Here is a 22,461-nt window from a genome sequence, read left to right as displayed (position 1 = left end):
TAATGTCCAACATATTGTTATTCCCAGACACACTCCTAAACCTTGTGGATAGCCTTCCCAGAAGAGTTGAAGCTGTTATAGCTGCAAAGGGTGGGCCAACTCAATATTGAACCCTACAGACTAAGACTGGGATGCCAAACTCAGCATACAGATACATTTTGCGCTATTGTACACTTCCAACCTTGTAGCAATAGCTTGGGGAAGACCTTTGTCTGTTTAAAGTGTTAATAAACCCACAAGAGTAAAATCAATCTGTATATGCAGTAAAGCATACTGGTTATACTCACAGTGGAACTTAAGGGGTTAGTCCCCTGCGTGTAAAGAGGATGTGTAATCCTGCCTTCTCTGATCGTCCCCTTCTTCCACTGTCCGGGACTCATTTCCTGATAGAAGAGAGCCCTGGGGGAAAGCTGCACATGCTCAGTTTGGTGTGTACTGCTAGAGAGTTTTTTTTTTTCATGGGAGAGTGCATGTGATCAGCACAGGGTCAATCAGCATTGTCCAGACAGAGGGTCAGGGGTCCTGCATCCTCATAGGACAGTCAGAGCAGAATGAAAATGTCTCCTACATACATGCTTTAACCAGTGCTGTGCTGGACACCGGTAGCAGGCACAAGACTGCTCTAACGGCTGATGAGAAAAGGTATTTAGCAGTTTATATTTACCAACATAATTGCATTTCCAGGTTCTGTGTACTGTGGGAGACCAGATATAGTGAATGCAGGGTCCTGGGTTTAGTCATATTTTAGGTATAACTGTGCCCTTGCACTCAAAACCAGGTCCATAACCACAAGTCAAGCACAGAGGATCTGGAGTACCTGACCTCACAATGCTCCTTCAGCTGTACAGGAACTTATTTTTGATACATTCCAAAACCTTGCGGGAAGCAGGTAAAAAAAATTAAGGTTGTGAATTCCCATGGTTTTGGAATGGGTTGTCAACTTCACATAGTTGTGACTGTCAGAGGTCCACAAAATGTTGGCCATATAGTGTATCTTGACAGCAGCCCCTTTCCCTTTTACTTTTCATCCTCTCTACTCCTCCCTGTCTGGCATTAATTGCCTGCACTGGCTAAAAAGAATCCAGTACTGAGAGAAATAGGGAGGTTGACATAGCTGGCAGTCATGAAATTCAATGGCTTTATTAGTTACTAACCTAAATCAGGCAGGAGGTGAAAATGGCTGTAATCCCTTCCATATACCCAATGAATTGGCTGACCTGAGGGATGAATCAGAGTTGTACCTGTCTTGCTATAGCCATCTCTTCTCTACAGACATTCAAAGTTCAGCATTTGGCTGTATGGTTCTGGACACAAGTTTATGCCATGCCCAAATCTATCATTAATGATTCCCTACCTCGTAATCCTTGAGAAGCCCTTCTACATGAACCAATATTATCCCCCCATAGGCAACAGAGGCAGCTGGCAGGATCTGTGATTCTGGCTGGTCGGCAGACTTTGGCTAGATTGTGAAACCGTTTAGTAACGTCACAGAAGTTAAGGAGAGACTGATGGGCACAATGGTGCATACATGAGAACCTCACCTACATTCTGGACAATACCCACGCAACATTTTTAAGAATTTGGGATCTCTGGATTACATATAATGCTTTCCATATGATACCCTCCTGTAGCCTTTGTACACCACAGCTGAATCGGCCTCTCGGGGAACCCCCCCTTCCAAGATTACCCCCCCCTTCCTTCTCTTCCTTTGCTCCCAGGCATGTTCCTCATTCTTCTCTTCCCTCCCAACTCTTCTAATGCATCCCTGTTTTCCTTTTCTCTCCCTCTTTTCTCCTTTCCTGCTGGGACACTCCAGGCAAGGGCAATCAGATCTTTCGTTCCCTTTTTTCCCCTTTTCCTTTTTTGTCTAGCAAGGCAGACAGGAGCGCCTGATACTTTCACAATTCTTACCTGTCAGTGCACCAAGTCAGACTTTTCTGTTACGTATAGTTTGGTTACCTTTGGGTGATATTGGAATTGCTGTTACCACAGATACGCCAAGCTTTCCACCCTTGCATTTCTCAGTTCATAGTGTTTATTGTACTTTGTTATTGTGCCTTCCTTTCTGTATACAGCTCTTCGCACAGTTTCTATCTTTGGAAAATCTAATCAAACCTTTGTAAAACAAAGTGCTAAATGTGCAAAGCTTCTCTGAAAATTCAGAAATAAGGAGGCGGGCAGCTGAAATTACAATCTGCAGAACTCAGTGAGGAGAGCTCTGAGACCTGAATGGAAGGAAGAGACACCCCCTTAACACAGCACAGAGAAAAAAGGCTGAGGCTGTTAATCTGCTGGAGGTCCCTCCCCGTCACCATTCTTCTCTTGGTGTCAGGAAAACTTGTCAGAAGTGATTCATGCTGATAGCAGAGGAACAAAGCAGCAGACAGCAGACATGACACTTAGTGATCCTAACTGAGACAAGTACACACTATAGAGGGGTATACTTTGTTAATATTTCAAGTCTGAGGTTTACAACCACTTTAAAGCCTAATTTACTTATTTTTCTTTTTTCAGCTTTTGATAAAGCGGGGAAGAGCCAAAATGTCTGTAAGGTTTTTATTTCTCTCTGTGACCCCACTGGGTATATTTTTCCTAACTTCCTGTCCCTGTTATGTCCGGAAATAGGTGATTTGGTAATCACTGGTACTGGAAGGCACAGACAGCAATGCATGGACAAACACAGTCAGATGTTCTAACTGTTCCCTACTGTGTTAAAAATGTATTTCTTCTGAGTCTTTGTTGGTGAGATTTCTAATCACTTCCTGCACCAGCAGGAAGTAAGGGCAAATCTTCCCAATGGAGACAGAAACAGCAAAACTTGATAGAAGCTCTTACCCCTTCTCTACTCTATGCAAAACAAAATAAAAATGTTTGACCAACCTTGGATTTTCATAGAACTCCTCAGTCTAGCATGTTAAAAAGTGACAATAAAGGCAGTTTAAAAAAAAAAAATTATACTTCCCTGCTCTGTGCAATGGTTTTGCACAGAACAGTCCGGATCCTCCTCTTCTTGGTTACCCCACTGGTGCTACTGGCCCCTCCCTTCTGCCAAGTGCCCCCATAGCATGCAGTTTGCTATGGGGGCACCTGAGCAGGCTCGCTCACTCTTGAGCTGCTGCTCTGTGTGTTCATTCACACACGAAGCATGGCTCAACCACCCCCCCTTTCTCTCCTCATTGGCTCACTGGCTGTGATTGACAGTAGCGGAAGCCACCAATGGCTCATGCTGCTGTCTCAGCCAATGAGGAGGAAGAGTCCCTGGAGAGCCTCTGCTCTCATGCACATTGCTGGATTGAGATGTGGTCCAGGTAAGTATTAGGGTGGGCTGATGCACACAGAAGGTTTTACACCTTCATGCATAGTGTGCATGAAGGTAAAAAAACCTTGAGCCTTTACAACCACTTTCATTTTTACAAATATAGAGAAAACACTGATTTTTTTTTTTTAGAAAACTGGCCAGACTTGAGATAAGCAACAAGATGGAAAAGAAGAAAAACATTACAGAAATCTGTGCTGACCTTTGTGGCAATCCTGTAGGTAATAAAAGTTTCTATGGCTGTGACGTGACATTCTGGCTCGTCGACGGTAATGAAAACATCTTTGACATCAGGTTCGTCCTCAAACTTGATCTGGTTGATCATAGATGAAGGCGAGGCGAGCATCAATGGACTGAATGAGCTCCCATCATTCAGAGTTGTATCCTGCAAAGACAAAATATAGTTTCATGAAGTAACATGGAACAGTTAGGTGTCATTTTTAAAAAAGATATTCCAGCTTATACTATACTGTTTTTAAATAGTGGACACTTGCAGATAAGAAAGACAAATAATATCTACTTGTCTACCATATATTTTATCTGCAAGGATCCACACTTCACAAACTGAGCATCTCTTAAGGCTGGTTCACACGTGCATCAATACCATGTGCTTATGCTGCATTTATTCAGCAATTATAAAGCCTCATAAATATTACAATGGCACCAAACAATGCAGTACACACAGGAGCGGTAGTGTTGTGTGGTGTTAAAAAATTAAGCAGCATGGCACTTTCACGAGGCATCAACGCTTGTCAGCCACCTCCATTGATTTCAGTGGTAAGGCTTGTAACACTAACTGCGCCTATAGAATTTTTTGGTGTGTTAGTGAAGCTTTTATAAAGTGTCAGCCAGGCAATGTGGGAGAGGCCGTTCCTGTATCCCAGAATGGACTGAGAAAGAATAAAAAAAGGACAGAGCAGCTCCTGTCACGTCCTGTTTATACAAAGCAGCCATGTAGTAACTATTTGCTTCTGTGTGCGGGCAAACGCTTCAACCAGCTAGTAATATTGACAGGGCCAGGTAGGAGCAGAGGCATTGAGAATTATTGCCAGTGGCAAAGTTTTTATTGTGTCAGCAAAGCTGAGCTGGACCAAGCCAAGTGTCAAAGAGATCAAAGTACACAAATCCATCTTACCCTAGGTTCACACCTAACCGTTTTCTGCAGCGTTTTGTAAAACACGCAGTACAGTCCATTTAACATGATTTCCTATGGGACATGTTCACATCTGTGCATTTTCATCCAGTGCATTTCCTGGAAAGGGTCAGGGACTTTTCTGAATACAAAAAGTTGTGTTTTTGGTTCTATAGGCTTCAATGGAAATGCTGCAGAAAAGCACGTATTGTGTTTTGAATCTGCCTAGGAACAAGAAAAAAAAAAAGTTTGAGTTGCCAAACATCAGCCACCAAACCGTAATGACTTGGAGAGGATCTGCTAAGAGGAGTGGGCCAAAATCCCTCCTGAGATGTGTGCAAACCTGGTGGCCAACTACAGGAAATGTCTGACCTCTGTGGTTACCAACAAGGGATTGGCCACCAAGTACTAAGTCATGTTTTGTGAAGGGGATCAAATACTTATTTCCCGCATGAACATGCAAATCAGTGCATCATTTGTTAGACATGCATTTCTTTTGAATTTTTTGTTGCTATTCTGTCTCTCAGTATTACAATACACTTACCATTCAATTTTTAGACTGATCATTTCTTTGTGAGTGGGCAAACATTCAAAATCAGCAGGGGATCAAATACTTATTTCCTTCACTATAGGTGCGAACCTAGCCTTACAGAGTACTCACAAAAATACCTGCTATCACACCACAACCTAATCTTCAATGCCCTTGCTGAGGGAAGAATGTTCTCACCCATATTTTGATGGTACATTGCCCCGTCCATCATCTCTTTGATGCGGTGCAGTTGTCCTGCCCCCTTAGCAGAAAACCACCCCCAAAGCAGAATGTTTCCACCACGGTTGACAGTTGGGATGGTGTTCTTGGGGTTATAGGCAGCATTCCTCCTCCAAACACGGCGAATTGAGTTGATGCTAAAGAGCTCAATTTTGGTCTCATCTGACCACAACACGTTCAACCAGTCCTCCTCTGTATCATCTAGATGTTCAGTGGCAAACTTCAGACGGGCCTGGACATGTGCTTTCTTGAGCAGAGGGACCTTGCGGGAACTGTAGGATTTCAATCCTTGTCAGTGATAGTTTAGTAGCCCAGTCCAGCCTTGTGTAGGTCTACAATCTTGTCCCTGACATCCTTGAACAGCTCTTTGCCATGGTGGAGAGTTTGGAATCTGATTGTTTGATTGCTCCTGTGGACAGGTGTCTTTTATACAGGTAACAAAATTAGATTAGCAGCACTCCCTTTAAGAGACTGCTTCTAATCTCAGCTCGTTACCTGTATGAAAGACACCTGGTAGCCAGAACTCCTGCTGAATGGTAGGGGATCAAATACTTATTTCCCTCAAGAACATGCAAATCAGTGCATAATCTGTTAGACATGCATTTCTTTTGAAATTTTTGTTGACTGATTATTTATGAGTGGGCAAACATTGAAAATCAGCAGGGGATCAAATAATTATTTCCTTCACTACAGGTGTGAACCTAGCCTTACAGAGTACTCACAAAAATGCCTGCTATCACAGCACAACCTAATCAAAGCAGATCACTTCCTCTACATCACTTCCCCTTTAACCACTTCCTGCATATATACTGCCTCTCGGCATGTGGGCTTTGATGCCGAGAGGCCGCATATATGTGGTCCTATATAAACACTTTTTTTTCCTAAGAGCACACCCTGCTCACTCCCAGCACAGTTATTGGCAGGGATTGGAAAGCTCCCGTTGTACCCTTGCAATCAAGTCCTTTCAGATCACGTGACAGCCAATCACAATGGCCACATGACCCAAATGCCCGCCTCAGCCCCCTAGCAATTAGAAGCCCTTAAAAGGTCGAGAGGTGAGGCAGGAAGGGGTTAAGCACTTCCCACTAGAAAAACAACACTTCCATGGGCATTTATCAAGCTTTCTTGAAGTTTTTTCAATGCTTCATAAACACAATGAAAACACGTCATAAATGGTATAGGAGCGTTAATGAGCATTGCTTCGTTCTTCATAATCAACATGTGTGAATAAGCCCTCTTTTTTTTTTTTCTTCATTTTAGCTGGAAGTTTTACATTGGCATGGGGTATTAATAGACAAGGGACTAGATATTTACTGCAAAATCCACTTTCAAGTGTAAACCTTAACATTTTTTCTTTTTAAAATGATTAATATGTTCTACTTACCTGCTCTACACAGAACAGTCCCAATTCTCCTCTTCTGCGGTCTCCTGTTGATGCTCCAGGCTCCACTTCTTTCTATAGGGGCACTCCTGCAGGCTCGCTGCCGAGCTGGGCTGTGTGCATCCATAGACACAAACAGAGGAGCTCGGCCCCACCTCCCAGGCCCTGGTCATACTATTTGATTGACAGCAGCAGGAGCCCATGACTCCCACTGTTATCAATCTGCGAAGTAAGCCAGGGAGAGAGCAGAGAGAGCCACTGTTCTCATGCACATTGCTGGATCAAGATCAGGCTCATGTATAGGGGGGCATCCTGCTGCACAGAAGGATTTTTACCTAATGCAGAGAATGCATTAAAGTGATACTAAACCCAGGACCCTGCATTCAGTATATCTCCCACAGTACACAGAACCTATTCTAATTCTAATGGCACACCACCCGCACTGGAAATCACAACCGCACTGGGAATCGAGGTTCCTGTGTGGGCTAAGTTTTCAGAAGAAGTGTAGGGACTTCTTCCCTGCGTGTCCCAGTGCACAGGAGTCCATTCAAATTAATAGGCTTTCGTGCCCGCGCAAAACGTGGCCCGCAGGAACGCGCATATGTGAACCAGGGGTTAGAGCAGTCTTTTGACTTCAGCAGAGCACTGGTTAAAGAATATAGGAGGAGTTTTCTTGCTGCTCTAGGAAGATGTGAAACCCCTGACCGGGGGTCTGGACAGTGCTGATTACATGCACTCTTCCAAGAAAAAAAAAAAAAAAAACTCTCTGGCAATACACACCAAACTGAGCATGTGCATGTGACTACGGATTTAGTCTGTATCAGGTGATCATTTCAACAAGAGGAGGGGCAGAGAAGAAAGGATCAAAGCTCCTTTTTACACAATGCGGAGGGTTAACCCCTTAGGTTCCACAGTGAGTATAACAAGCATGCTTTACTGCATATACAGACTGAATTTACTGTTGTGGGTTTAGTAACACTTTAAGGTAAAAAACCCTATAGGATTTAGAACCACTTTGTGCTGATTATATTTATAAGAAAAGATAAAAGGAGGACATTCATATATTTACATTCCCTATATATTATTATGCTAAATGCATAATTTAGAAATATTCTTGTGATGTCATCACTTTGAAGAACAGAGAAAGGACTCAAACTTGACTGATGTCCAGAAATACAAACAATTCTATCAGAGCTGAAGGTTTGTCTTTTGTTTCTGTGAAAATTAAAGTTGAAAATTCTAGGTCATATCAATATTCGTTTGCTCTAAAATATTCTGCTTTAATTAGAACTCTAATGAGGAGTTTGTTTTTACGTTTGCTGATAGCCTTCCCCTTCCATATGGCTGAAGAATTCTTGCCTTGGTAAATTATTAAACATATTCACAGTCAAAATCCTTACAGGGAGCTGTGAATTTTTTTTTTTTTACATTTCCCAAGTAACAGAAGGCTTCTCTGACATTATGGAAGATGGAGCACAAACTGTCATCCTTTTTACGGTCTCATTTACACTCCCTGCAGCCCGTGCATGCTCTGTAATACAAGGTACAGTTTGTGTACAGCCTGTCTCTCCATGTATTTGTATTGTCACTGAATGCCATCAAAATGGCCTAGGCTGTCTATAGCTCATGTACCAACCTTCTAAACGGATATGAAGTTTATGAGTAAACAATAGTCCCTTGGGTAACCCCACAACATTGCCACAATGCAATAGATTGTAAAGAAACTCTTTACAGCAGCCTTTCTCAACTGTCTTACTCCTTAAAGTAATTTTCACATTCTCGGGGAGCCCATTCTAAAATGGAATTTACCTTTGGATCTTGTTAGTTCGATCGGCAAGTTGAAAATTTTAAAGAATTCTAGGTATGGCTATATTATACATAATTACATTGGTCCAGCTTGGACCAGTGTGACTATGTACAGTAATACCTCGGGTTACGAACACCTCGGTTAATGTAATTTTCAGTTTATGAATGAAAATCATTGAAAATAATGCCTCAGTTTACACATTTTTTTCGCAATACAAAGTGTATGTTGGTGCCGATTTTTAAATGCAATTGCCGGATTTTTTTTTTCTTCACTACAGCTCACAGAATTACTGTCACTTTCCCCGGAGTTAATGGAAACTTTGTTTCTTTTAGGAAACTAAAAGGAAACATTGTTTCTCTTAAGAGCTCATGTACAAAAGACATTTGGAAAACACTTCTGAACAATGGAAACTGACTGCTAGAAAACGTAGGTTAAAAACCATCTGTTTAGCTGCATTTGCATACCGCGTTTATGCACATTTGCGTTTAGAAGCATTTTTTTAAAGATAACATCAGGAGACCTTCCTAAATGCCCAGAATGCACTGAAAAACAGTAAAAAAATGACTATTTCAGACATTTTGAGAGAAGCAGAGAGAGCAGTATTGAGATGACCTGTCTTTTCTGGTTGTATTCACTATGGATCCCATCAAGAGCATAATGCAGCATGTTCTACCATTTTCACGCAAAACCTGGAACTGACTGTGCTGGTGTGCTAGTTCCATTTGAATACATGGAATACGCTTTGCATGCATTTCTGATGATGAAAAAAGTCTATGGATAGCATTTGGATATGGAACAGTTAAAAAACGCTTCTAAACGCAAATGCTTATAAATGCAGCTAGCTGCGTTTACAAGCATTTGAAACGCTGATAAAATCTACTCCTAAACGCAAGTTTGGTGCATTCAAAAAAAGACTGTAAATTCGACTGCCTGTAAACGACAGTGTACATGGGCACATATAAGAAAACATTAGGGAGAGTTCAGGGGCTGCTGAAAAAAATGCAGAAAAGCTCCTGAACGTGAATTTATCAGCTGCAGTGTACATGAGCCCTAACTCTGGGAAATATAGTCAGGTCCATAAATATTGGGACATCGACACAATTCTAACATTTTTGGCTCTATACACCACCACAATGGATTTGAAATTAAACAAACAAGATGTGCTTTAACTGCAGACTGTCAGCTTTAATTTGAGGGTATTTACATCCAAATCAGGTGAACGGTGTAGGAATTACAACAGTTTGCATATGTGCCTCCTACTTGTTAACGGACCAAAAGTAATGGGACAGAATAATAATCATAAATCAAACTTTCACTTTTTAATACTTGGTTGCAAATCCTTTGCAGTCAATTACAGCCTGAAGTCTGGAACGCATAGACATCACCAGACGTTGGGTTTCATCCCTGGTGATGCTCTGCCAGGACTCTACTGCAACTGTCTTCAGTTCCTGCTTGTTCTTGGGGCATTTTCCCTTCAGTTTTGTCTTCAGCAAGTGAAATGCATGCTCAATCGGATTCAGGTCAGGTGATTGACTTGGCCATTGCATAACATTTCACTTCTTTCCCTTAAAAAACTCTTTGGCTGCTTTTGCAGTATGCTTTGAGTCATTGTCCATCTGCACTGTGAAGCGGCGTCCAATGAGTTCTGAAGCATTTGGCTGAATATGAGCAGATAATATTCCCGAAACACTTCAGAATTCATCCTGCTGCTTTTGTCAGCAGTCACATCATCAATAAATACAAGAGAACCAGTTCCATTGGCAGCCATACATGCCCACGCCATGACACTACCACCACCATGCTTCACTGATGAGGTGGTATGCTTAGGATCATGAGCAGTTCCTTTCCTTCTCCATACTCTTCTCTTCCCATCACTCTGGTACAAGTTGATCTTGGTCTCATCTGTCCATAGGATGTTGTTCCAGAACTGTGAAGGCTTTTTTAGATGTCGTTTGGCAAACTCTAATCTGGCCTTCCTGTTTTTGAGGCTCACCAATGGTTTACATCTTGTGGTGAACCCTCTGTATTCACTCTGGTGAAGTCTTCTCTTGATTGTTGACTTTGACACACATACACCTACCTCCTGGAGAGTGTTCTTGATCTGGCTAACTGTAGTGAAGGGTGTTTTCTTCACCAGGGAAAGAATTCTTCGGTCATCCACCACAGTTGTTTTCCGTGGTCTTCCGCGTCTTTTGGTGTTGCTGAGCTCACCGGTGCGTTCCTTCTTTTTAAGAATGTTCCAAACAGTTGTTTTGGCCACGCCTAATGTTTTTGCTATCTCTCTGATGGGTTTGTTTTGTTTTTTCAGCCTAATGATGGCTTGTTTCACTGATAGTGACAGCTCTTTGGATCTCATCTTGAGAGTTGACAGCAACAGATTCCAAATGCAAATAGCACACTTGAAATGAACTCTGAACCTTTTATTTGCTCATTGTAATTGGGATAATGAGGGAATAACACACACCTGGCCATGGAACAGCTGAGAAGCCAATTGTCCCATTACTTCTGGTCCCTTAACAAGTGGGAGGCACATGTGCAAACTGTTGTAATTCCTACACCGTTCACCTGATTTGGATGTAAATACCCTCAAATTAAAGCTGACAGTCTGCAGTTAAAGCACATCTTGTTTGTTTCATTTCAAATCCATTGTGGTGGTGTATAGAGCTAAAAATGTTAGAATTGTGTTGATGTCCCAATATTTAAGGACCTGACTGTAAACTAAAAGAAAACTCTTTCTTTCTTAGATGTAACAATGGTGGAATAGATACATTTTTCACTGCCAGCAATTACAGTCCAATATACTGTATATTAGAAGTTCTGAATGAGATTGGTTAAGTAGCAAGCAGAGAAAGAGGACATTACAAACAAAATATTTATCAGCATACTTGCCAATCTGCAAAGCAACTAAACTGACCCTGTCTAACACTTCACGTTAAAAACAGAGGGTTTTGTTTGCAAACATTTGAAACTATATGTGTGAGCCGCAGTGCCCATGTCAAGTCTCCTCTGTAATACTGCGATCCTAACTCTAGTTTTCAGAGTCTCCTTAGTAGGAGCACATATAGCAATGGATAGTTGGGGGGCAGGTGTGCCTGGAGAGAGCTCACTCCAACTTAAAAGGCACAGAGACGCATGTAACACCCAGAAAAACCCCAAAGGCAGCTGAAGGCACCCAGTGCATCCCCGCATGAGGGGCGGGCTCCCTACAGGCACACCTGCTCTTAAAGAGATTCTATAGGTCCATTTTTTTTTTTTTTAAATAACGAACATGTCTATACTTACCTACTGTGTGCAGTGGTTTTGCACAGAGCAACCTGTTTCCTCCTCTTCTTGGGTCCCCCGCAGGCTCTCCTGGCCCCTCCCTCCTGTCGGGTGCCCCAACAACAACAGCTTGCTATGAGGGCACCCACTGCTCCATGTGTCCATTCACACACGGAGCCGTGGCTTGGCCCCGCCTCTTCTCTTCCCTCATTGGCTGACTGGCTGTGACTGACAGCAGTGGGAGCCAATGGCTCCTGCTTGCTGTCTCAGCCAATGAGGAGGCAGAGAGCCAGGACAGTCAAGGTTGTCATTCACATCACTGGATCGCGATGAGGCTCAGGTAAGTATTGAAGGGGCTGGGGGCACTGCTGCACACGGAAGATTTTTTTACCTTCATGTATAGAATACATGAAGGTAACAAAACCTTCAGCCTTTACAACCACTTTAATCTAGCCACTGCTATATTGTAATGTAATTGACAGCAGTGAAAAATGTATCTATTCTGACATGGTTACATCAGATTTTCTGTGTTTGATACATAAAGGAGAATGTTCCAGCATCCTCAACAGGCATGTTCCAGGATCACCAACGTACAGATGAAAGAGCAAGTGGACAGGTTATGTTCTGCTACAAGCTATTGTATACGCAACATATAAATCGCAGGTAGTACATTTAAAGTTTGGGATGCATCTTTAAGAGGTTTTTCTAGCACTACTAATAGATCCGTATAACTTCTACATACATAGCCTGCATATACCCAATGCAAAGTGACAGCACTGAAGTTTTCCATCACTAATTACAGCTCCTTCCTCCAAATATTTTTAGCTAAAATAGGTCTGTGCACTTTTGTACAGCTATACGAATGGAACACTATGTGCTGTCATGGTTACTGCCATGAAATCTTTAAGCACTGCATCTCAAACTGAATGTATAGAGCATTCTAATTAAAGCATCAGTCGGTTTCTAGCAGAGCCTGTTATACAGTGTGCTGTGGCATAACAGAATAGTCCCATCAATCACTGGCACAACATGAGTCATCGTACCGAGCTTATACTTACAGACAGAATACACAGCACTGATTTTTTGTTTTCAATGTCTCTGGCTTTAAAGTACAACTCCAGGAATTAGGCAAAATCTATCCTTGAAGTGCCAGCCCCCCCCAGTTCTTTCCGTCTAGGGGTACAAGAATCAGGTGCGGGAATGCTTACCTTACACAGCAGAGTCCCTCCAGTAGTGGACCGGTCCTGCAAAGCCCCAATCATAGGGAGCTCCTGGCCGTGGTTGTACTCTTGCTTCTTCCAAGTACAATGCATGGTTAGTAGCGCTGCATTGTAAGTGATGATGCTGAGGGACAGCCAATGGGGATGGAGGAGACTGCTGGAGATGGCAGGAGAGGGTGTAATTAATGCAGCCTCTTTAGCTCCCCCTAGACCTAAGAATCATGAAAGTGGTTGTAAATGCAGAAGTTTACCATTTTGCAAGTGGCTAGTGCAGGGACAGAACACCCGGCTAGCAGGGACAACAGCGGAAGGGTGAGGTTCTGGACGAATAAAGAAAGCATAGGGACTACGTCTGCATCTTCAGAAAGCTCCCCTTTGGGGTTGGACCAGCCAGGCCGCATTCCACTCTCATTGACAGACGCAGTCTCCAACTCAAGGCCTACACGCTGCTGATTCTCTCTCGGACCTGTTAGTGCTCTGGATGGGTGAGCTCCCCCCGGGTCTGTTGTACTGTTTTCGGGTTTTGCAAGACATAGTCTTCTGCAAGCCAGGACTCTGTGTGCTTTCTGCCACACCACGCTTTACCTACCCAAAAACTTCTTGCAGCCTAGGATTAATATTCCCAAAAGAAAAAAAAAATGGCACATTGGAATGATAAAGGTAAAAACTGGAAATGACAGTAAAGCAGTATAAAATCCACAATCAAAAAATATAATACAGGTGAAACTCGAATAATTAGAATATTGTGCAAAAGTTCATTTATTTCAGTAATGCAACTTAAAAGGTGAAACTAATATATGAGATAGACTCATTACATGCAAAGCAAGATAGTACAAGCCGTGATTTGTCATAATTGTGATGATTGTGGCTTACAGCTCATGAAAACCCCAAATCTACAATCTCAGAAAATTAGAATATTGTGAAAAGGTGCAATATTCTAGGCTCAAAGTGTCCCACTCTAATCAGCTAATTAAGCCATAACACCTGCAAAGGGTTCCTGAGCCTTTAAATGGTCTCTCAGTCTAGTTCAGTAGGAATCACAATCATGGGAAAGACTGCTGACCTGACAGTTGTTGAGAAAACCATCATTGACAACCTCCATAAGGAGGGAAAGCCTCAAAAGGTAATTGCAAAAGAAGTTGGATGTTCCCAAAGTGCTGTATCAAAGCACATTAATAGAAAGTTATGTGGAAGGGAAATGTGTGGAAGAAAAAGGTGCACAAGCAGCAAGGATGACCGCAGCCTGGAGAGGATTGTCAGGAAAAGGCCATTCAAAAGTGTTGGGGACTTTCACAAGGAGTGGACTGAGGCTGGAGTCAGTGAATCAAGAGCCACCACACACAGACGGATCCTGGACATGGGCTTCAAATGTCGTATTCCTCTTGTCAAGCCGCTCCTGAACAACAAACAACGTCAGAAGAGTCTTACCTGGGCTAAAAAAAACAGACCTGGTCTGTTGCTCAGTGGTCCAAAGTCCTCTTTTCTGATGAGAGCAACTTTTGCATCTCATTTGGAAACCAAGGACCCAGAGTATGGAGGAAGAATGGAGAGGCACACACTGCAAGATGCTTGAAGTCCAGTGTGAAGTTTCCACAGTCTGTTGATTTGGGCAGCCATGTCATCTGCTGGTGTTGGTCCACTGTGCTTCATTAAGTCCAGGGTCAACGCAGCCACCTACCAGGAGATTTTGGAGCACTTCATGCTTCCTTCCGCAGACGAGCTTTATGGGGATGCTGACTTCATTTTCCAGCAGGACTTGGCACCTGCCCACACTGCCAAAAGCACCAAAACCTGGTTCAATGACTGTGTGATTACTGTGCTTCATTGGCCAGCAAACTCGCCTGACCTGAACCCCATAGAGAATCTATGGGGCATTGCCAAGAGAAAGATGAGAGACATGAGATCGAACAATGGAGAAGAGCTGAAGGCCGCTATTGAAGCATCCTGGTCTTCCATAACACCTCAGCAGTGCCACAGGCTGATAGCTTCCATGCCACACTGCATTGAGGCAGTAATTGCTGCAAAAGGGGCCCAAACCAAGTACTGAGTACATATGCATGCTTATACTTTTCAGAGGTCCAATATTGTTCTATATACAATCCTTGTTTTATTAATTGCATGTAATATTCTAATTTTCTGAGATTGTGGATTTGGGGTTTTCATGAGCTGTAAGCCATAATCATCACAATTATGACAAATCACGGCTTGAACTATCTTGCTTTGCATGTAATGAGTCTCTCTCATATATTAGTTTCACCTTTTAAGTTGCATTACTGAAATAAATGAACTTTTGCACGATATTCTAATTTTTCGAGTTTCACTTGTACATTGCAGCTTACCAATCACTGGATGTGGTGGCTGCATTAGTTTTCCTTTTTAGGCTTTTCTAGTCTGTTTCCACCTGGTGATCTGACCAGTAACACCTGTCATGTACACACCTTCTTGTTCAGTCTGGAAGAAGAACAGCGAGTGTGAAGCATGGGTTGTCCATGTCTCTCTCCCATCATGTGTACTTTTGTACCACTGAGCTGATTTTATGGACAGTTTCTGAATGAATAAAGTGTTGCTCCGAAGAACAAGGAAGTGCAAACGTCTGGATTTTTCACTGGTGTAGGTACAGCGGCGAGCTTGGCTAGCACCCCTCCTGTGTTTGAAAAGTGGATGTAAATTGCCAGATTACCTTGAACAGCTGATGTAGCTGCTAGCACACCGCCTGTATTTATAGTGCTCCCACTCTGGATGAAGGTGCACAGGGAACACCTTTGGACAGCAGCATTGCCAGTCTGGGGGAAGAGGAGTGTTAGTTGTGCCAGCAGATTTTGATACACTAACAAATTTAAGCTGTACTCCAGCTAATATTTTATAAGCAGTTAGGTTTTCTTTTTGGTAAAAATGTTTTACATGCTGTAAATAAATAAAAATACTGATCATTGTAAGCACCCCTTCTAGAGTTAAATGGTTTGTCTCATCCGTGTAACGGATACATTATGCTGGAGAGCTTTTTCTTTTGAAAAGCAAAAAGACTTACTGGCTGGATTACTAGATGAAAATAGAAGAAAGAAAAAGCCTAAAAAGGAACAAAAATGCAACCACCACATCTAAGAACTGGTAGGCTGATATATAATAAGAGTTTGCTTTTGAGTTTAATACCACTTTAAGCTGTGGTCAGTTTCACACGTATGAGGTGTACAAAACAGTAGGTAGCATCAATATTGAAAAAAAACACCACCACCAAGATTGCCTCCTTTTTAAGTGAATATTATTCAACTATATACAGGCAGCATGTGCAGTACTTTCTGTATCTGATGAAATAAAAGCCACTTGACAAGCTATTGCTTGTGGTCCTGTAGATTGTTCTGCACTTATGAACAAGGGGCTGAGGCTTTTCCTTAATAATGGTATGCCTCTTTGTGGTTAAAAGCAATTCAGAGTTCTGCTGGGACATGCTATATTGTGTATGCTGTAGATATTCAGACAAATTTTACCAACATCAAAAGCAGCAGAGAGACATATAAAGCTGCTAAACAGCAGGATGAGGATCAAAGAAGAAGATCCAGTTATATAACTATATGGGACACCTATGCATTGCAGTATAGGACATTTTACTGCAATGCACCATACGTGCATTAGTGAATTGCCATTCATTTTAAATGGCTCTTATTTTCAGTCTATTGGCAATTAGAAGATCGGATACAATTTGTGAGCGAAAAACCTCAAAATGAGGGACACGAGTGGATAGCATGAACCCCCAAATAATAAAATGTAAGTGCGTTGGAAGTTGAGCATGCAGCCTTCATATGAACAATGGAAGCTTTTCCTGCACCTGAGGTCAGCGCAAGATGAAGAGGGAGCATTGAACAGAGCAGAATTTGTTTAGTGTGGTGCATTGGTATCCTATTTAAATTAATGGAACGCCTTGATGCAATGCACATTAACACATGACACCCTGCAAAATACTGGATTCGGGAGATTGGACACTGCTAAACAAGGGTTGTAAGGACAGAGAATTATAAGCTCTTTCCCTGACAGCCAGTCAATTTTGTAGCAAGCAATAGATGGAGTGGAGGGACCCATGTTCGGTAGTGTACTCCATGAAAAAGGTTTTACAGTAATTAAAAAAATAGTACTTTCCTAATCATACATTACAAGACACACAATGAGTATTTAGGTAAATATGGGCATCCAAAAGCAGTCCAACTGACAGGTGGGAAACGGAGCAAACAAAAAGCGAACAGGACAAGGAAAACCAGGTTAAAGTAGGAGGCTCAACAGGGTCTACAGAGCCATATGAAGAACCTTACAACCAATGCCCATATCAGGCCTGAACGTCCACCAGGTAAATGTGTAGACAGAAGACCAGACAGCAGCGTTACAAGTCTGGAAAGAAAAATAAAACTATTCTGAAAAACAGATACATGATGCTGAAAAACCCAAAAGACATTAACTGACCTAGTAGAGTCAGGTTGTAGTAAGAGAGCTGAAGCAAAACAGCACAAACCACATCAACAAAATGGATGGAAATCTGCGTAGGATGTTTTGGAGCACAGCAGAGACAATGTCCTGATAACGGCCAGTGGGAAATCAACTGGTGAAGAAAAGAGGCTTTGGGCCATGAGTGACATCCTGCACAAAGACCATCACAAAAAAAATGGGAGGCAAGCGGTCTCCGAAAAAGAAAAACTAAGGCTGAAATTTGACCCTTGATGGCACTCTAGGCCTAACCCGGATCCACACAAGAATGGAGAAAAGACAAGATTCATCAATCTAAGCAAATGCGGGAATTTCCTGGCCATGCAAGAGAAACATGCCTTTCAGGTGTGATGGTAGACTTTGCAGGAAGTCGATTTCTTAGCTTTCAAGGGTTAACCAAACCTTGTCCCTGAGGGCCTGGGCTTCAACAGCCAGGCTGTCAAAGACAGCAGCCCAGAAGCAGGGCGGCAAATTGGTCCCTGGAACAGAAGATCTGGATGATCTGAGATGGCCCATAAAGAGTCTGCCAGGACTTTAATGAGATACGCACACTAAGACCTCCTGGGCACGTTCGCTGCAATGGGAATCACCGGAATGTCCTGCTTCTCAAATCTGCTGAGTAAAACTAGGAAGGAGTTTTAGAAGAGGGAAGCCATATTTCAGGTTACACAAATCTTAGAGTCATAAGAGCACCACTTCAAAGGTTAGTGCATCCTTGGAACTGAAGACAAACTTGGTTAGTTTTTTTGTTGAATCTGAAAGCAAGAAAGTTCACAGCTGGTGTCTCCCATCTGTGACAGAGGTCTGGAAATGCTTAATTGTGAAAAGACCACTCTTCAAAGTGAAGATATTGATGACTGAGCAAGTCCTCCTTTTAAATGTCCAGCTGGAATTTGGCTGGCTTTTCTTTGAGCGGCAAGTCTTCTCATTCCTCCTTGATGGTTAAGGTATGCCATGGCTGGGGGGGCGTGTCCAAGATGGCGATCGGACAAGCCGCTTAAGCCAGAGCTCCCGACGGCCCGATCCGCATCCACCGCCATCCGGGTGACATCAGCTGGCAGGAACAACCGGGAGACCCCGTCGTCTCTGTCAGAGACATCACTGAGTGGGTCTGGGCGTTTTTGGCCCGGGTCCGCTGCGGCAATCTGGCGTGGCCTACCGCGGCTGAGTGAAGCCGCGATAATATCCAGCTCGCGCCCGCCCCGCCGGGTGCCAGGTGCACGTGGCGTGCGGTGTCAGAGGAGGGGATTGCTGGTCATCTTCTCCCCTTGCCCGGATCAGTGGCGGCTGGATTCCTCCATCCCCGTTGCGAGTGTCGGTTGCTCCTCGTCTGTGGCAACGGAGCAGTGGGGCTTGTCGCAGCCAGGCGAGACCGAAACCACACCCAGTGCAAAGGACGGGTGAGTGAGTCACTCGGTGTGACAGAGGATTGCAGGTCCTCAACTCATTTCCACAATCATAAGTGGGCACCTCTCCCTTACCCATCGGGGCACCCCCCTCATGAACCCAGAGAGCATCGGCCTACAATAAGGGCCTATACAATCCCCTGCAGTAGTGAACTGTGTGGCAACTAGGCCTGAGGTAGCTGACTCCCCTGTAAAGGTTCACTAGGGGAAAACAGGGGCAACCCCTACTTTCCCTCAGAAGCCCAATACTCTGCAGAAGCCACAGACCCCACAGTACCAAACTCTGCCTTTCCTCTCACGCATGTTGAGGTATACACTGCGATATCTAGTCTATCCAGGAATAATTATCCCCCCTTCTTTCGCAAGTTTTGGGGGTCCCAGCCCGATCCCACTGAAAATGTCTACATAAATACCTAGATCCTTGACACACGGAGGTGGGATTACGCAATCATATCACAGAGAGTAACCGCTAACATGGGGAAATCTGACAAGAAATCTACTCCTCGTTCCAGATCCCCTCGCCGTCTGAACGGCCCTGTCAATCGCAGCATCCCGGAGTTGTTCCGATCTCAGACGCCGGAGCACGCGGAAGCCTCTTCCCATGTATCTCCCCCACATTCGCCTCGTACGGAGACTCCTCTACAATGCATGACTAAAACCGCAGCTACCGCAATCAGAGATTCTGAAACCACTCCTCTCACCATAGGGGACCTGAAAGCGGTTGCATCAGATATTAAAGGGACTCTCTCTGCGGCAATCGCTGAGTTACATATCGATATGCAGGCAGTGGCTGGCAGACTTGACGCAGTAGAGGATAAAGTAATCACACAAGACCTAGCCATTCATGATATGCGCACACAGGTTGACACGCACACTATGCATTTGAGGGAGCTCGATCGTCACGTCGAAGACCTGGATAACAGGGGAAGACGACATAATTTAAGGGTACGTGGTGTCCCTGAGGCAATCGAATCTGCACAACTTTCCCAGGCGCTTTTAACCATCTTTAATGATATTTTGGAAAGACCGCCTGAATCACCAATTGAAATCGAACGTCTACATAGGGCCTTGCGTCCTAGAGGCAGAGACACTGAACCACCGAGAGATGTAATTTGCTGTTTGGTAGACTTCAGACTTAAAGAAGAAATACTACGAAGAGCTCGGGATAAACACCACTTGCGGTATCATGAAACAGAAATTAAATTATTCCAGGATCTCTCCCACCTCACCTTGCAACGTAGGAAAGACCTACGCCCCTTACTAGACCTACTTCGCTCCAAGGGAATAGCATACCGCTGGAAGTTTCCGTTTGGCCTATCAGCAACTCACCTGGGGAGATCAGCTCTCATGAGATTCCCGGAAGACCTTCCACTATTCTGTGAAACTCTGAATATCCCTTTACTGGACATTCCCAACTGGTCCAGTGCATCTCTTTCCTCATCACGGTCAATTGAAGACCCCATGGAGCTGCAATTCTCTAGACACTCTGGAGGAGAAAGACGAAGCAGATCACCTCACACCTCAACCACCCCTGTACGACGGCGGCTCATTACTGGAGATAGTTTACCAGCATCACCTGCACATCGCAAGGCACGTCACGAATGACTCTCCTCAGTTTTCCCTTCTCTACCCATCTGTATAGCATCAGTCTCCCAATCGGAGGCCTCTTTACATAAGGCCCAAATGAGTTTTATATTTTTCTTGTAGTTCACGGTTCCTTACCACAGTCTATCGCAGACCACCTAGGATCCCGGGGAGTGGACACTGGGGTATGTTTATTGTATCAAATCAGCATATTTTTTCTTTACACTATTTACCAGTTATGTATATTTATATATCTTAAATATGCCTGCTGAAGTTATTCTTGCTCTTGGCCCCAGGGGTCTATGTGTGACACTGCTACTGGAGATGTGGGTTGTACCCCTGTTGACTTGGGAGTTTGCTCACCTGATCAGTACCGGCCTAATGTATTAACTTACTAGCTCTAACAGAAACAGAAATGTAGGCCTATTTGAGATCTAGAGATGCAGGCCAATTCCCTTTTCTGGATTTCCGCCTGACTCCCTGAAACTCAATGTCTTATGTGTTGGATGCACTTGGATAGGACATCCATATGTTCCTGCTTTTTGTGTCTTAACACCAAAGTTGTGTAAAACCAGCTGATCCTATCTGGAGGACACGTATTTTATATCCCTTGAGACACCCCGGGTATAGCCTCCATACTATTCCTTACTGTCTTTAAAGTGACTCTATGGTAATGCTTGTGCATGATCATATTATACTTGGCTGTACAACTTGCCCCTAATGATGCCCAGAGTATACTACCGCTATACGGTCCCATAGGATTCACTCTCAGTTTAACATGCTTTCCTCCATACCCATCATTCAGCCTTGATACGGGTGTATAATTACCTGGGTTAAGTAGACACTATGTTAATATCCTGATCCCGTAACCTCCTCCCTCTCCCTATAATATTTTTCTCCCACATAGTATCCGGAACTCCTTCATATGCATCGTAGTACCTGGTATATTACATACCTTCTACTCACTCATGGACTAGGTGGTGTTTCAGATATGAGATATGGGACCTTCATATTCAATGTTCACATTCATGGTTCATCTCGCTGTTGTGTTAAGTTTTAATCTATACAGTTATTCGATTTGATCCATGCTCTCAGCTGGCCACGGATTATGAATGCCCTCTCTTTGATGATCTGCCACGGTTTGGTAGGCGGTGGGGAGTCCAGCATTCCTTAGTAGTGACCGGCTGTATAGCATAAGATCCCTCGGTTGGGACTAATATTTACCTTGTTTTTGGAAAACGGTTCAACGGAATGAATGGCCTAAGGCCTACATCCCGGAATATTCATATGTTATGTTTTTGCTGTTGTCCTGCATTGTTTAGCATAAAGATGATATTCTTGCTCGGAACTGATACAGTTTATGAAGACCTTCCTACAATGGCGAGATTGTTTGCCGTGCAGGATCGAAGTCATTTAGAGGAATTGTCTAATTATTTCCTATATTATGTTTAACTTGTGATTGTATAGTATTTTGGAGGTATGAGTATGCTTGCTACATTCTATTGAATAACACTGCCTCAGTGTGTATTCACATCAACACTTTCTACATTCAATCTCATACGACCTTTCCGTTAGCACATACCTCCTTCACGTCAGTTCTAGTGCACTTACTCCTGTGAGCCTTACTATCTACCCTCTTGCTCATCTACAATATTTTTATTTCCCCAGCTTTATACATACTATTTTACACCGACCTCCCTTTCCTAATAGGAATAGATTACCTCTCGGTATAAATTAGCTACTTCCCACATAGTTCTGTGTGTCAGGGACACCTTATGGTAGACTGACTCCTTTGTATACCTCTCGTTTGAGAGAATAAGTCCTCCTTACGATTATATTGTATACTCACAATACGGCTGTCTCTGGGTTCGACACATCTCCACGTGTAATTTTGTAATCCTGTACACAGTTTTACATACAACCATTTTATAAGAGCTTTAATAGGAGATAGAGTAGCTGGTCTATCTCTTCTCTGGAGTTTAGTTTGTTCTGGAAGTAGAAGGAATATATATATCAATATATATATATGGGTTTCTATGAGACACGCCTGACACTTCTTTTTTTCTCTGTCACACTCTTTATTTCTTCCTCCATATAATTACTATCCCTATTTCT

The 22,461-nt window shown here is 43.2% G+C and overlaps 1 protein-coding gene across 1 annotated transcript in view; it reads right to left on the bottom strand.

Moving 5' to 3' along the window:
* The window catches only part of SNX7 (sorting nexin 7), a 161,550-nt gene that overhangs the window by 79,589 nt on the left and 59,500 nt on the right, over window positions 1–22,461 (bottom strand). The window contains exon 2 of the mRNA XM_089677281.1: window positions 3,519–3,701. Within this exon, the coding sequence (XP_089533407.1) occupies window positions 3,519–3,701 (183 nt within the window). The remainder of the gene's footprint in view (window positions 1–3,518; window positions 3,702–22,461) is intronic.

The sequence above is a fragment of the Staurois parvus genome, unplaced genomic scaffold (assembly GCF_062004578.1).
Source record: "Staurois parvus isolate SC_StPar_1 unplaced genomic scaffold, SC_StPar_1.0 ptg000183l, whole genome shotgun sequence".
Classification (NCBI taxonomy): Eukaryota; Metazoa; Chordata; class Amphibia; order Anura; family Ranidae; genus Staurois; species Staurois parvus.
The sequence above is the reverse complement of the archived record's forward strand: the minus strand, read 5'-3'. Positions and strand labels throughout refer to the sequence as shown.